Source organism: Anolis sagrei, chromosome 1 (genome assembly GCF_037176765.1).
Source record: "Anolis sagrei isolate rAnoSag1 chromosome 1, rAnoSag1.mat, whole genome shotgun sequence".
NCBI classification, from domain to species: domain Eukaryota; kingdom Metazoa; phylum Chordata; class Lepidosauria; order Squamata; family Dactyloidae; genus Anolis; species Anolis sagrei.
Window position 1 is genome coordinate 293,635,023 of NC_090021.1, and position 17,990 is coordinate 293,653,012.

The 17,990-nt window shown below is 35.9% G+C and overlaps 1 protein-coding gene across 2 annotated transcripts in view; it reads right to left on the reverse strand.

Moving 5' to 3' along the window:
• CDIN1 (CDAN1 interacting nuclease 1) overlaps positions 1-17,990 on the reverse strand; it is a 144,404-nt gene that overhangs the window by 40,041 nt on the left and 86,373 nt on the right. Inside the window, exon 10 of one of the 2 annotated variants that reach the window (XM_060759880.2) lies at positions 14,417-14,522. The exons of the other annotated variant lie outside the window; for it this stretch is intronic. Within the exon in view, the coding sequence (XP_060615863.1) occupies positions 14,417-14,522 (106 nt within the window). The remainder of the gene's footprint in view (positions 1-14,416; positions 14,523-17,990) is intronic. 2 annotated transcript variants of the gene reach the window in all.

Here is a 17,990-nt window from a genome sequence, read left to right on the forward strand (position 1 = left end):
GGTAAAGGGCTTTCCAGGTCTCTTCTCCACATCACAAGTTTTAATCTGCACCTAAGGGCTAAGGGATCCAATGAAAAACCATGCATTTGAGCATGGCAGTCCAGAATAAGATAGGACAGAATTGATTTTTCTAGGGCAACCTTGATTCTCTGCTACTGCAACACATTATGTGGATTCAAAGTCCTTTCTGTTGTTAACAGGATCTTTCCATAAACTTTCAAGTGAAAGTTAAGCTGGGTGGATGGAACCAAGATAATGGCACATTTTATTCTGATTTAGAAAAAACTAAACACACTATTTACAAAGTATTTCAAAAGAATTCTCTCTCTGTTTGCTTCTCATAATATAAAGAAGATTTTGAAGGACAGTGAAATTCTGAATTGTAGTCAAAGGGAAAACTTCCTCACTTAAAAGAAATCTGAAAGCATACGTTGAAAATGCACTTCAATGAAACTGACTGATTCAGGAAACATGCCTTACACAAAAGAAGGGTAACTTGTACATATATTAATTTGATCCTGAATCAAATGAGAATGATGGACTTGCTCTAGAGTATGAGCAAAGCAAGCTTATAAAAACATTTCTAGAGGAAATAAATAAAATATTGAAGGAAGGAACCAGCTCTAAAACATGAAAAGATGAAATTATTTAAAAGTTGATATTTTACCGAACAGTCCTGTAGACCATCCATGTTGCAATTTGGCACAATTACAACGGTTATGTCTCCATCCTGGGATTTGAAATTTGTTGTGGGCCCAAAATTCTCTGACAGAGAAGGTTGAATATCTCACAAACTATAAATCCCTTAATTCTGTAGCATTGAACCATAGTAGTAAAAGTAGTCTAAAACTGCTATAATTCTGCAGTGTGGCTACACTCCTTGCCCCCTTTCCAGTTAAACTTTCAGAACATTATTAATTGAACCACTTCCCCAAAATACACTGAAACATGCAAATAAATTCATTTTCACATTTAAAAGGGCATTGGTGATATTACTGATTCAAATGTAATATTATTAGTGTGAATAGCTGAAAGTGGAAATATAGCATGAAATGTACAAGGTAAACATGCATATTACTAAGATAATCCTCCAGTAGATACTATATTTACACGAAATCCATGATAAACTCATACAGTATTTTACACACCCATCAATTCAATTTTAAAAAGTTCTATTTTCTGCAATTGATATGTAGCATCTAAAAATATGTAGTATCTTAAGAGTTTATATTGTATGGAGCATTCAAAAGAAACTGTTTAAATGTTTTATGTTTACTAAGTTGAAACCCCTACTGCATACACTCTCATATAAATTGAGCTCATGTATAAGTTGGGAGAAGGTTTTATTGACAACGGTATGAATTTTTATATGACCTGTTGATAAGGTGGTCCAGTAATCAGGTCATGTACTGGAAACACATGAAGGTATGGAACAGTGCATATGTGTCAAATTCAATATATATTTTGCTGTTAAATAGGTAGATATTTAACGTGAAATTATATTTGCAATATTTAATTATACTTGCCATTGCCGAACTCAGAAAGAGGTGCACCTACGTAGTACCATGCTAAACATTTCAGTGTAGCAGTTATCTAAGATAGGCCAAACTGATTTATTTTTAGAAAAACCGGAGACTTCTCTTTTGCTTTTCTTTTTCCAACTGAGTCATTTTAAACACATTTCTTTTTAGTCATTGAGATGGCATGTTGGAATTCAAGGAATAAGACAATTTTGTATTTATCAGCCACAAGTACATTTAATAAATGCTTCTTTAAAGAGCCCTACTGAAATCGCTTAATACATTTATATAATGTATGGACTGATAAGGTTTTGTTTTGTTGGTCTTAAGATATTGGAATGATCTATGTTACTATGCCAGTTGTCGGGATGTTGCTTAGCTATTTTGCATGAATGGCAAATATAGTTGTCATCACCGTTCGAATTTGTATTTAGTAAAAGAAAGTATGTTTATGGAAGATTGAAATGGGAAATATATTTTCGAACTGAACTGATCATTTTCTTCGGGTTTTGGAATGACCAGTGATTGCCTTGTTACTGTGGCTCTTTTCTCAACAACTGATTATTTAAATATTTCTAATAATTAATTCATGTCAAGGAATTAAATCCAAGCTGAATGTTTTCCTAAAGTTTGCTTCTTTATAATAACTGTCACTTTAATTCGCTAAATTCCTTATGCTCAAGTCACTTAAAATCTGTGAGGCAAATTAAGCCTTTGTTTCCTCTGGGGTTTAGTTTCAGGACCCCCTCTGCATAGCAAAACTGTGGGTGCGGAGGTCCCATTATAAACGTTGCCATAGTAAAATGCTGTTCAATATATAAAATGGCATTTTAAAAAAGCCATGAATGGTTGAATCTCTGGATGCAGAATCTGTGGATAAAGAGGGCCAAGTGTCATCACAATCCACACATGTATAACAAATCTCAAAATATTTAAGGGCAAACAACATTGTCTGGATTGGGCCAAAGACATAGGATTGTTAAAGAATACAGTCCACAAAATACAAGATTGTGGATTATAAACAAGATTATCAACCCTTTCTATAGTTAGAAAATACTTCACAAGGGCAAAGCACGAGAAGACATGAGAAACGTTGCGGATACCTTTCTAAATCTGATTTCAAGGATAGTTGCTTAACAAGCAGAATACAGCTGAAACTGCACATGCAATTGTCATAAATGTTGAAAATGTTATGGAAAAGGGATTTGTTTTTTGCTTATTAGAAATACCTGTAAATGATTATTCCACTAATATGCCACTGAATTGTTAAAATTATGGAAAAAACAATTAATACTGGTGACAACGTGTACGATCAAAAGAACAAAAGCCAGCATGGTACAGTGGACTGAATGGTACACATGACTTCAGGAGACCATGATTCAAATCCTTGCTTAACTCAGGAAAACCATTGGCTGACCTTGGGCAAGTCACACTCTCTTAGCCTAAAAGGAAGGCAACGTCAAAGCTCCTCTGAAAAAAATCTTGCCAGGAAAATCCTATGATAGAGTTGACTTGAACGGACATACCATACACACTAACAGAAAGATCAGTTAAAATATTACAATATAAATTCATATTAGAAATACATAAACAAGTTTATGATAAGTAAATAAATAAAAAATCCAACATACAATTTAACCTCTTTTGTTTCCTCTCCATTTGTACCAACCTTTATACAAATGTATAAGTGAAACAGATGAGTATTCACCTCTACAGTATTATCCAATACAAAAATCTACATAGCTAATATTATACTGTACAAAAAGTCTGAATAACTTGAAACAAAAGCAAATGGAAAACTCAAGAACAAAACAAGATAAAATTACCACCATCCCCTAAAGAAGATGAGAGAGGGAAATTCAAACTGAAATGCATGATGGGCAATTAAGGACCTATTTTGACAATTCTAAGTGGTCAAGTTTTTCCAAGTATGACTCTGAAACCTTAACCTATCTATATAGGAGTGATAAATGAGGCATTTTGTGTCATTACAGTCCCATAAATCACTTTCTTTAACTGCTGATGGCTTTTATCAGATCTAACCTTTTCAAGCTTCTACTGGAGTGCTAACATTTTCAACTCTGACATATGTGCAGTTTACAAATCCTGCAGCTGATTAACTCTGGGCAGAAACTCACCATAATCACTGTCTTTATTCAAGTGGAGTTAGAGCTTCAGGTCTCCAAAACCCATAAGCACTCTCACTGTATAACCAAGAAGGGAAAGAAAAACCCTCAACCCAGAGGACAGGCTATAAAAATGAAAACAAAAGTGTGTTGGGGTTTTTTTTAATCCGTTTGCAATATGATCTGTTCAGATCTGTTTTTTAATCATGACCAACATTTTGCAAGATGCATATATGTGACCAAGGTTCAAACTTTCCAGTCAATGTTCAAATTTAACTTTACCTCTATAGTACAGTTATCAATATTTACCCTTTAATGCAACTGAATGTGAAAAAATATATTTTAACACAAAAGATTTCAACCTAAACACTACCCGCCATAAAATAATCCGAGGTACCTTTTAAAATTCTGTTATTTTTATTGCACTCATGCTAAAATAATATTGGTAATAAGTTACAATAACACTAACATCAGTAATAACAATGATTTAAAAACCCAAAGCTGCAAATCTACCAATTGTAGGTAGAATATGTAAAAATCAATGGTTTCAAAACCTGATGTGAGAAACAATTATTATTATTATTATTATTATTATTATTATTATATTACATTTATACTCCACCCTTCTCACCCCAATGGGGGACTCAGGGCGGCTTACAGACCATCGCATACAATGCCGCATTACACATATAATAATAAGCATGACATATCAATTTAAACAATTAGCATATCAATTTAAACATAAAGTAATAAACATTACATATCAATTGAACAATTCAAATATAAATACAAGTTGTATTTCAGTCCATATCTACTAATCTCTCTCTCTCTCTATAAATATATATGTGTGTGTGTGTGTGTGTGTGTGTGTGTGTATATATATATATATATATATATATATATATATATATAAATAAATTAAGTGTAACATGAGGTATGGTCTATCTTGGGTACAATAAATTATTTATTTAAGAGATTTGAATTCCAAGATTAAATATTATATTGCTATGCTTCAAGTCTGGAAACACTGTAGATGTGTATGTATTTACACAAGCTGAAATCAACATACCCAAATGGAATACACCTAGAAAATGTAATTGATATAGACACTAAAGCAACATTCAGATTTAAGGAGATACTGTCTTTAGTAATATTAGTCATACTGGAAAAAACCCATGATCTTGGTTATGTGACCACTGGAAGCCTAGTACTTCAGATAGTATTAGTTTTGATAAGAACTAACTACACATCAGACCTAAATAATGAAACATGAAGAGACAGGCTCAGACCACACAAATAGGAATGTCCACAGAGATCCTCCTGCGGCAGATTGCCTCTTTTTGATAAACGACAGACCTCAGAAAAATTGTGGGCGACAACTTTTTTTCAGCATCACAGCTAGTGTAGCCTTGTAATGTCATCGTCCAAGCCTGTGTACAACAACAACAATGTCTTTATTTCACTAATAATGTCACACATCAGAGAAGCTATTCGGCTTCAATTCAGATGTAAATCTGGGGAAGCCTATGAGTATTCATCACAAAGGAATATTTATCATTTAAAACAAAAGCACATGACTCCTTGGTTTTTATATCAAGTAACAGTGATGGATGATGCTATGCTAACTAAAAACAATCCAGAGGGAATACAGATGTTTTACAATATCTACAAAAAGGAACACAAGTTTCTGTGTTCACTATATAACCTAAATAGCAAAGCTTCATAAATTAAATATAGAAAGATATTATATGAACTGCCATTTTAATGACAGTGTACCAAGCAACTGAATAGTGAGATTTTAACATTTAATTTCTCAAAAAAAAAAAAAAAATCAAAACTCTAACATTTCCAGATTCATTATAGTAACTGACATGTTACAATATTTATATATTACTTTTCATATATTATATATCTAGGCAGTGTACAATTATAAAATTGCAATAAAGCATACTTTATTGTTAAAATATGACTACAATAGCTGTAAGTGAATAATCAAAATATCAAGTGGCCTTAATCAGAAAATAATCAGGTGAGTTTTTAGCATGTGTAAGGTCATAACAAATACCGTTTTTATTTCTGGAAAGACAATTCTTCACCATGGAGAAGGACTGCTTCCTAGGTGAGCCAGTTGAGCAAGATGTGGCAAATTCCAATCCTAAGTTACGTATTTAATTATGTCTAAGAATGCCAAAACTAACAGTCAGTGCAATTTTTGTTAACAGTAACGTCCGGGTACATCAACTTATAGCCTCACTATTAAAATCGGCCCTAGACTCCCATAAAGCCTATTGTACTAGTCAAGCCACGGGCTGCTAGTATATTGTTTAACATGTCTTGGAATTACTGTAACTGGTATATGAGTTGAAGGTGATAACAAGTATTCTTTGCCACAGCCATTATATGGGCATTTGGGGCTAGTGATGGTTTAAATTAAGTTAAGGTATAGGTTTTCCCCTGATATTAAGTCCAGTCCTGTCTGACTCAGGGGTTGGTGCTCACCTCCATTTCTAAGCCAAAGAACCGGCGTTGTCCATAGACATCTCCAAGGTCATGTGACCAGCATGACTGCATGGAGCACCGTTACCTTCCCACCAGAGAAGTACCTATTGATCTACTCACATTTGCATGTTTTTGAACTGCTAGGTTGGCAGAAGCTGGGGCGGACAGCGGAAGTTCACACCGCTCCCCGGATTCGAACCTGCAACCTTTCGGTGAACAAGTTTAGCAGTTCAGCAGTTTAACCCACTGTGCCATCGGGGGCTCCTGGTTTAAGTTAGTGTTCCTCAAAGTGGCGTTCCATGGTCTGAAAGAAACAACTATAGCCTGTGCACATAAAGAAACGATTGGAGCCAGTGAATAGAAATATGCTATCTGTGTCTGACACACTGGGAAAAAATGTTGCTCCTCACATCAGATAGAAACACTTAAGAAACACTGGATAAAGAATGCCACAGGCTATACACCTGTCATTGCAGAGGGTATACAGTTCTGTATAGGACAAATTGTCCAGTCTTTCATCACACTGTTTCCTGGCTCTTATGCAGCCCATCTCTACATCCATGTTGTGCTCTAGGGCCTTCAGAGTTTTCCCGAATGCAGGTATAACCAAAATTTATAGTGAAATTATAGCTTATGAATGCACCCAATAGCTTCTTACAGAAGTTGAACAGTACTGTTCAACAAATACTGTTCAACATTGTAGGCAGGGTGCAATAATTGGTCCTGTGGGTATGAATGGAGGCATGGGGAAAAAAAAGATATCCCTGCTTCCAAATTAGAGATGGTCCAGCATACATTGTGATCAAATGAACAAAACACCTCTGGGACTCTGTGAAAGAGTCATAGGATTGTATTCTCACTGTATCTCTCAATACATGCTATTGATACCAAGCTGTCTGGATGGGGGCTGTCCAGATTCTCTTTTCCTGCTGTTGTGAAGATGAGAACAACCCTTGCCTTTCTTTGGTCTCCAGGGTCCTCATGATAAACAGCAATTCTCAAATATTATGCACAGAGGCTCTGAGATTATATCATCAAGTTCCTTTATTACCTTTGGATGAAGTTTATTTAATCCTATACATGAATTTGGTTCTCAAACTACATCGGTAGTCAGATCTACTCTTAACAGTGCTTGAGGCTAAACCACTGTCCTCAGTCTCTTCCACCCTAAATGAATATTGGCAACTGAGTGGCAAATGCTCTGGGTATGTATCCTTAGAAGCAGTTACATGATAGATTATTTCAGAGCAGCAGCAGCAACAACAGCAGCCACAGAAATAACAACAACCATTCATTGCCTGACTCTTTCTATGGATAAAGGTAGAAACAACATATTTAAATACAAGATGAATATATACTACCAGCCAAAAACAGCACGTTGAAAATAGACAAAGTGAGCAGAACCACCCCATCATGCAAAAGGCATTCACCATGTTCTGGGCCCACTGTGTCAACCTATGTTCATCAACAAGCTTTAAGTAGTAAACACGCAAAATACCTTGTCCATCTCCACAGTCATATACACAGGATACAGACTTTAGACTGCTAACATCTCCTGAAGCCAGCCTGGAACGCAACGGGTAGAAGATAGACACCTAATCTCACAATCCACTTAATGTAAATGTAAAGGTTTCCCCATGACATTTAGTTTAGTCGTGTCCGACTCTGCTCATCCCCATTTCTAAGCCGAAGAGTCGGCATTGTCCGTAGATGCCTCTAAGGTCATGTGACTGGAATGACTGCATGGAGCACTGTTATCTTCTCGCTGGAGCAGTACCTATTGATCTACTCACATTTGCATGTTAGCAGAAGCTGGGGCTAATAGAGGGAGCTCACCCCACTCCCCGCTATTTGAACTGCCGACCTTTTGGTTAGCAATTTCAGCAGCTCAGCGGTTTAACTCGCTGTACCACCAGGGGCTCCAACACTCCACTTAGTCTGTCTAAAAACTAGCATCCAAATCAACATGAATTTGTGCAATTTTATGCTCAAAATGTTCAGAAACCTTTTTAAAATGGACATACATAGATTTGAACATTTTTTCTTACTGGTGAGAAACAATCCTTTCCTTCATTTTGGAAGATAGTTGTCTGCTAAATTGCAATTAGAAATTTTCTTGATTACTCTATGCACAGGTGAAATGGTAGCACTTTTAGACCTGCTGGATAGGGTGTTCTGGGATCTGTAATCCAAAAAGTATTTTTATCAAGATCTGAAAATTAGTATTTAAAAAATAAGACATAAATCTCCTGATGCAAACTGGAAGATAGCATATGTATGCATGTTGTATGATTCGGAGTTATTTAACGGAAAAATTGTAAGCACCAGTCTGGCTTAAGGAGATGTTAACAGTCTAAAATCTGTATCTTGTGTATATGCTTCAAGTTGAAACATTTAAAGTAGATTAATGAATGTTGATATTTCTTTGAAAATATATTTCTCTGTTACCTATGAATACTGAGAGACGTTTCATTAATTGTAGAATTGTAAAGTCCTACAGAGATTGAGACCCAGATGTGTCAAAGAATGCCCTTTTCAACAACTTGCCAAACTGAGATTAATGTCTTGGTGCCCTGACATCTAAGGTAAGGTGGCTGGCAACTAAGGAAAGAGAGGCTTGGGCAGGATCTAATTTACTACTTCAGTGGATTCAAATACTGTATTCTAAACTTCTTGAAATTCTGAGGTTTATTCTAATTACAATTCTTATGAATCAGTTTTGTGTGATTTTTATATTTAATTAAACTCCCCTTTCACTTTAATGAAAGATGGTGTATAGACTTACATAATTCTGTCTATAGAAGAAAGATGGTTGTCTTCTACAGACAACACCATTCTTAGAGAAGAACAATTAATATCAAGGATATATTTTCCAAGCTAATCCCTGTCCATAAAGGTGGAAGTCAACCCCATGCAGGACAGGTAAATAACTCAATGTATCATCCTGGATCCCACCTAAGCAGGCATTAGAATAATATGTATGAGAGGAAATGGTTAAAAATATCATCTCTAGATTACGGCGTCTCCTATCTTTAAAGTAGTCAATGTAAATAATATAAGTAACATTTAGAAATAAAAAATACAAATAATAAAATAACATTTGGGAAATATCTTGATCACAAAAATTCTGCATAAAATGCCCCTTTTAATTAATTAGATCCCACAGACTAGAGAAAATATTTTAATCTTAAACACCAGTATAAATTGGTCACCAATCTCTCTTCTTTATTTGCCTATGTTGTTAACATGTAAATTAATATTTTAATATTTCCGTCTGATGCTGTATCTCTACTCTTTATTCTTTATACTATTTCAAATATGAATTGCACAAGAAGGCACAATTCTTTACCATTGGTTAATTTAGTAGAAGAGTCTATATAATAAAATTCCTCCAGCACCTGGCCCCTTTTTGAAAAATTTACTGGATGTCTAATATATTTAATATTCAGTAGTATGTGAGAATAATTTTTATGCAACTCTGATGGTTAGAAAGATAGATAACTCAATTATTAGGTCATCTATCAAAATATTCAGATGTATAAGAGGCTACTAAAAAGATTGATGACTGAGAAAGTCCACTGATTCTCCAGCCATCATATTCATGCATTTGGCTAGACAACATTTTTCGCTGGCTTCACAAGCAAGCTTCATTACCCATCACTCCACTGAAAAGAGTTTATTATGAGGCTGCCATCTTGGGAAGACTATTATTTAGATGATAAATGTTGGGGGGAAGAGTGGGTCTAGCCTTTTTAAAAAGATGAGCTTTGTGACAGATAAAACAAACAGCATCTACATTTCTAATTAACTTAAATTTGGCAGATACAAATACAGGTCAGTAAAGATATGGTATGCTGCTGGAATATCTTCTATGTGAATTTTACTGTTAATTTGTAAAATGTAAATTAACTAATTAGAAGAAAGGCAGCATCATTTGTGACAAACCACTTCTGCTTGTTCTTTGCTTATTGACATTTATGAGTAACTGTACTTCCTTATTCTAATTTAGGATAATTATTCTTGTTTATTAAATTTGAAATTTTTCACATTAAAACTTACATTTGGAAAACATGGAAAAATTACTACCCAGCATAAGTTTAATGCACAGCGTATGTTTTTCAAATATTATTTTGTCTCAGCTATTCTGCTTTAATGCAATTTAAAGTGATTCGTCATTATAATTTTTAAAAAACCCAAAGAATGAAGCAGATTCCTGCATTGCAAATGTACATTTAGTGTGTCTTACACAAAATATGATTACATTTTGTCAATTCCTTTTTCATTTTTTTCTTCACACACAGATAGCCAAAGATTTCTAATTGGACTAGGCAAGCATTAACAAAATTACACAAGAGGAGAGGGAAAGTAGATAGGCCTGAGTTACAGAAAGCAAAACAATTTTGTAAATAATAAAAACTTAATGCTTTGATACTGTACAGAAAATTGTTTTTACTATTCATATGTAGATAAAGGCTCAACAATAAGATGTACATTCAAAATGTCAGATGTAAATGTCAATTAAAAATTACAAGGGGTTCTGAAAGGTAAGGTCTGTGGGGGTTGACATTCTTTGACATCATGGAGTGTCTGTGACCAGGCCTTTGGCAAACATAGCAGGATCTATGCTGTCAGCTCTTATCGTACGTAAGCCTAGATGCTTGTCTAATCTGAATGAGAAATACCAAGGAAATTGGAGCTGAAGCCTTGCGGTAATGTAGATAGAAGCTGAAAGCATTCTGTCTGTATTATGGGATAGCCTCTGATGCTGTGACAAATATTTGAAGAAGAGAAATATGAAGAGATGTATAATTCAAGCAACAAAAATATGATATTGTATTTACTTTTGGAAAAGTAAAGAAAAAAAGCAGTCATCATTTATAAATGACTGTCTATATCTGGCATGCCACTAAAATACAACATGAAAAGAGGTTCACAAAATTATATTTATTAGTTAATACAATCTTAAACTTACCTAATGTGAATGTATTCCTGTTGTCTTACTCCTATAGTTAAATTCATAGTGGGATGAGACCTATCACAAACATACTAAACTTTTTCTGATATTGTGAAGCACTCTTACATTCCAAATCTTGAAAACGCTATTTCAGACTAGCTGATTAGAAGCAATGACTGGTTGCTAAATACTATGTTTTTTTAAATAACTTCAAAATATTGGCAAACATTAACAAAGATATACTTATACCATTCATTTGGGAGACATTATTCATTTAAACCAGTACTTATGTACAACTTGATTCAAAGGAAAAATACCTTATTTACACATACACATTAAGAAAATAGCAGCCTTTCCATTTCCAAGCATGTGAGGTCTTCCTTCCTTTTAGGATAACTAACTTCATTTAAAACATTACAATTCACTACATTTTATTTCTGTGTAGAGATTTAGAATGATTTGCTCTAGCAATGATACTCCAAATGAAAAAAAAAGTTATGCAGCACACAAGCCCATGTTCTGAAATAGGTTTTTCACCCAAGCCCATTTTCTGAAATAAGCTAATTAATGCTAGGATATGGGTTGGAAATGAGAGAGGGAACACCAATGCAGAATGCGTGAAATTTCAAAAGCAGTGTATGGCCTAGCCAATCCTAAGTCCCTGTGAGTTGCAGTAAGGTCAAAACCTTTCGGTATTATACCAGTGTGTCAAAAATATGTCAACAAACCATCATCTTGCAGGAAGAAGAATGACCTTTCAGTTCTTTGTGTTTTGGCTGCCATGAAGCTTTGGACACTGGGTATGCATGAACAGTTTTCCTAGATGCTTGACAAATGCAACTCCCAAGGTTTTACTAAGCTTGTTTGTTAAGCCAGTATGTTTCATCTTACAAGGTAAACTTTTAAAATCCCCAAAATTCTAGATATTGACATTATGTTAGAGAAAAGACCTTCCTTAAAATGTCCAAGTAGTTGGACTTTTATCACAACAAAATAACTCATAGCATTATTGTCCAAATACTCAGCTATTTTAATAACGTATTCCTTCAATAACTTTGTAAAATGGTGAAAGTAAATGTCTGGTGTATCTAACAATCCAAATACATACATGGAACTTAATTTTTTCTCCTCATCGTTCATAAGACATACCATTATTGAACTGTATACATTGGACAACAAGGAAGATCTAATTCTGAATGCATGTACAATGTAATGTCATATGCACTTTTAAATAAAAATAAATACACACACACCCATTGGAAGACTTAGGAAGCAAGTCTCATTGAACTTAGAATAACTTGTTCATAAATATATTTAGAAACATTCTGCACATACTTTTAGAAAAGAAACTGGGAGTGTTGATTAGCAGTTAACTTGCTAGAAGAATTTAGAGCAACTTGTCTCTTGTTTTGAATGTATGCAGAATACTAAAGACATTTAGATTACAATTAAATAGGGAAAAATTATATCAGATTGAAGGTTCGCTATTCATATTCAAAGAGTGTAGAAGAAATAATGTTCTCATTATGTAGAATTATCATTACTCTAATATCAGTGTCAAAGAAGTCATTTTGTTAGTGCATTCTTCAAATGTTGCGAAGTTGCTTCTGATAATAACAGCATCAAGGTTTCTCTTGGGACTCACTAAAATGTAGTCTAAGAGACACTGCAGCCCAATTTGCAAACAATGGAAGAAGTAAACTGACTGCATCCTTACTGTAAGTCACTACTGACAATATGGTTACTAATTATTAATTAATCTGTCTCTTGATGATACCAATGTACTCATTAGTACATCATAGAAGTATGTATAAGCACACAAATTTACTTTTGAATTCAATGGTTTAATTACACCAGAAACAGAATGAAGTATACCAAATTAGGTTTTCTTACAGTTTAATATTTTTACATATAAACACATGCAATACTTATGAGCAAAAACAGCTTTGTCTCAGTAGCGACCATAGTACAGGTTCAACCCATAGCTCTTCTACCTAGGTAACAGTTCTAGGAATAAGTGAGACCAGAATAGCTAATACTGGACTATGTAGACCAGGGGCCAGATACAGCCCTCCAAGTTCATTTACCCGGCCCTCGCTCAGGGTCTACCTAAGTCTGAAACAACTTGAAAGCACACAACAACAACAATCCTATCTCATCAGCAAAAAGCAGTCCCACACTTCCCATTGAAATACTAATAAATTTATAGTTGTTAAAATTGTTCTTCATTTTAATTATTCTATTGTTTTAAGTGTGTTTTTTTTTTTTACAAATAAGATATCTGCAGTGTGCATGGGAATTTATTCATGCTTTTTCCAAATTATAATCCAGTCCTCCAACGGTTTGAGGGACTGTGACCTGGCGCTCTGTTTAAAAAGTTAGAGGACCCCTGATGTAGACCAATGGTCTGGCTTGATAAAACAAACCTCACAAAGCCGCATTCCTAACACACCTCTGCAGCTGAAAAATTTGAACCACAATGAGAATGAAACATAAGATTATTATGTTCAATATGATAAAAACCCCAGACATACTTCATCAAGAGGCTTAGCTAAAAAATATAAAAACCAGAAAATGTCACATCACAACACCAATATTCATCTTCTTCTGATGCACTTTTCAAATAATGGAATCAGCGATTCAGATACTGTACAGTAGCACCTGAAAACTGTTGCCAAAGAATAGATGCACAACTCTGACCCAATTCTTTTTTTTTTAACTGAATCTTGAATACAAGTCACCAACCCCCGACACTTCAGCTCAAAACAGGAATTACAAGGGAATGTTTTAATTCTTAGTGGATACAAGGAGTAAATGTTGTGGATATTATAGCCCTAAAATTTAGCAAACTGGACAACGCTTGTTGTTTTGAAGATCCTTAGCAGAACATGGATCCAATTTTGAAGAGAAATGGACAATTCTGCTTTTTTATATAAGCATTTCCCAAAAGATATATAAATTCAAGATACTTCTGGAGATGAAATATTAAAAAGAGGCAAAATGATGGATCAAATTAGTGTCACAAAATTTCAAAAGTACTTCTGCCTCATTTCTTTAACCAAGGTACAACATGCTATAGCTTTTGGAAATAGATGAGCTCAACAAAAAGCCACACTGGGAACTTTCACCAGTGCTTTATTGATTTACATACTATGCCTATGTAATGAAAAACACATACTAGAATCATTTGGCTCCCATAACCTGGTACTCTGAGTATAATAGTTGGTTACAATTATAGTTCAGTTTTTCTTTCTACAGAAAGCTAACAACAGAACATCAACTATAGATGTTTTGCTTACAAAAGAATTAAGATTTACCTGTTCCAGTAACTCCAAAATTGGTCATGTAGGTAAGCTTGATGGCTGCATTCATCACCAAAAGAAGCTTTACTTTCAATCCAATGAATGATATGACCTTCTACAGCTAAAAAGGAAAATGCTTTTAAATTAAAATGAATCCAGGGTGAGTGACTACACAAAACGGTACACAAATTAGGAAAAGGAAGCATCCCTTGAAAATTAGGCAGAGGAGGACAACTCAAAGATTGTCATCTGCTAAGGCTAGCTCGACCTTTGAAAATTCATTATTATGAAGCTCTGCCATAGCCTGCTTTCTACAAGTATTGCATTTACTCTTGAATTCAGGATTTTTGAGTGGCTTTGTTAAACTAGTAGAAACAAAGGAATGGCATTATGCAATCAATAATAAGACTTTATATCTTAGGAATCATTAGCTGCTGCTGGTGACCTTGAACTTCATATGTAATTCCAGAACCCCACCCCCATCTCAGAGCTTACTTGACTAGCTAAGACTGTTGGTCTTTGTTTCCGTAACGTTCCTTCATCATAGACCTTGCTGTGTTTTCTAAATTGTTTCCTGACTACTAGTGTCTTTCAATGCATCTTCCTCAGCCCTGGTCTTAAGATCTTAGATCCAGTTCCTCTGAAATCAGATAGAACTGTTGATCTCAGACAGCCCCTGGTTAAACCTTTGAACAGTTCAGCCATGATGACAGACACATTGGCTACAATAAAAGGTAAAATGTGTGCTGGTTTTCTTTTGGTATATGATCTTAACAGTGACTTTTACTTAGCAATAATACACACTTTTATTTCATATTTACACATTTATTTATCTAAATGTGACAGTATTAGATAAATAAAAGACCATGTAGAAAATCCTAGACTTTAAAGATTCAGCCCTGCAAACAAGACTTATTTTATTTTATGTATTTGTTTTGTCTAGCTATTTCTGAATTGGTGCTCTCTCTCTCTCTCTCTCTACATACATGCACACACACACACACACACACACACACACAGATGTATTATCAGGTTGTTGACAGATTTGTGAGCCTTTTAGAAAAATCTATTTGGATATATTGGAAATAACCAAATATAAATATAACAATGTCTATTCTTGATAGAGTGTATAAAAAGTAAGAAAGAAGAAAAATTGGTTAGGTAGAAGAAAGCCAGCTGGGCTACAATAATATCTCTCAATGATAGCTCAGTTCCAGCAATGTAGACAACAGCACAATGGCTGGAAACCATGGATAATATGTGCTAGAATGGAGAAAAAATAAATCCTTGCTAGGAGAAGTTGTAGCATTTCTTTTGACAATGGCTGTGGATGTTTTCACTTTCTAGATTTGGAAGCTGTTCTGGTTGCAAACTAAGTAAGTAGGGTTAGGACATACAAAACTGCACTGCATAAGTCTCTGGCTTCAACCATTTTGACACCTCAATTTCTTCACTGCACTCATTAATTTGTAGTAACTATTCCTAGCATTTGCTTATTCTGGAAGTGCTGTCTCCAAAAGCAGACTGTGCTATATTAGCACTTACACTAAATTCTTACATGGCAACTGTGTTGTTGTTCATTCGTTCAGTCGTCTCCGACTCTTCGTGACCTCGTGGACCAGCCCACGCCAGAGCTCCCTGTCGGCCGTCACCACCCCCAGCTCCTTCAAGGTCAGTCCAGTCATTTCAAGGATGCCATCCATCCATCTTGCCCTAGGTCGGCCCCTCTTCCTTTTGCCTTCCACTTTCCCCAGCATAATTGTTTTCTCTAGGCTTTGCTGTCTCCTCATGATGTGGCCAAAGTACTTCAACTTTGTCTCTAGTATCCTTCCTTCCAGTGAGCAGACGGGTTTTATTTCCTGGAGGATGGACTGGTTGGATCTTCTCGCAGTCCAAGGCACTCTCAGCACTTTCCTCCAGCACCACAGCTCAAAAGCATCGATCTTCCTTCGCTCAGCCTTCCCTATGGTCCAGCTCTCACATCCGTAGGTTACTACAGGGACTACCATGGCTTTGACTAGGCGGATCTTTGTTGCCAGTCTGATGTCTCTACTCTTTACTATTTTATCGAGACTGGACATTGCTCTCCTCCCAAGAAGTAAGCGTCTTCTTATTTCCTGGCCACAGTCTGCATCTGCAGTAATCTTTGCACCTAGAAATACAAAGTCTGTCACGGCCTCCACATTTTCTCCCTCTATTTTCCAGTTGTCAATCATTCTTGTTGCCATAATCTTGGTTTTTTTGACGTTCAGCTGCAACCCGGCTTTTGCGCTTTCTTCTTTCACCTTGATTAGAAGGCTCCTCAGCTCCTCCTCGCTTTCGGCCATCAGAGTGGTGTCATCTGCATATCTGAGGTTGTTAATGTTTCTTCCAGCAATTTTCACCCCAGCTTTGCATTCATCAAGCCCCGCACATCGCATGATGTGTTCTGCATACAAGTTAAAAAGGTTGGGTGAGAGTATGCAGCCTTGCCGTACGCCTTTCCCAATCTTGAACCAGTCTGTTGTTCCGTGGTCAGTTCTTACTGTTGCGACTTGGTCCTTGTACAGATTCCTCAGGAGAGAGACAAGGTGGCTTGGTATGCCCATCCCACCAAGAACTTGCCACAATTTATTATGATCCACACAGTCAAAGGCTTTAGAATAGTCAATGAAGCAGAAGTAGATGTTTTTCTGAAACTCCCTGCCTTTCTCCATTATCCAGCGGATATTGGCAATCTGGTCTCTCGTTCCTCTGCCTTTTCTAAACCCAGCTTGAACATCTGGCAACTCTCGCTCCATGTATTGCTGGAGTCTTCCTTGCAGGATCTTGAGCATTACCTTACTGGCATGAGAAATAAGGGCCACTGTACGGAGGTTGGAGCAGTCTTTCGCATTTCCCTTTTTTGGTATGGGGATGTAAGTTGATTTTTTCCAGTCTGATGGCCATTCTTGTGTTTTCCATATTTGCTGGCATATGGCATGCATCACCTTGACAGCATCATCTTTTAAGATTTTAAACAGTTCAGCTGGGATCCCGTCGTCTCCTGCTGCCTTGTTGTTAGCAATGCTTCTTAAGGCCCATTCAACCTCACTCCTCAGGATGTCTGGTTCTAATTCATTCACCACACCGTCAAAGCTGTCCTCGATATTGTTATCCTTCCTATACAGATCTTCTGTATAATCTCGCCACCTTCTCTTGATCTCTTCAGCTTCTGTTAGGTCCCTGCCATCTTTGTTTCTTATCATACCAATTTTTGCCTGAAATTTACCTCCAGTGTTTCTAATTTTCTGGAAGAGGTCTCTTGTCCTTCCTATTCTGTTGTCTTCTTCCACTTCCATGCATTGCTTGTTTAAAAATAGTTCCTTGTCTCTTCTGGCTAACCTCTGGAATTGCGCATTTAACTGGGCATATCTCCCCTTATCCCTGTTTCCTTTTGCTTTCCTCCTTTCTTGGGCTACTTCCAGTGTCTCAGCAGACAACCATTTTGCCTTCTTGGTTTTCTTTTTCTTTGGGACGTACTTTGTTGCCGCCTCCTGAACATGGCAACTGTAGAGGGCTTAAAAGTTGAGAAGTGAACATCCATCTGAGGGCCTTTCCACACAGCCAT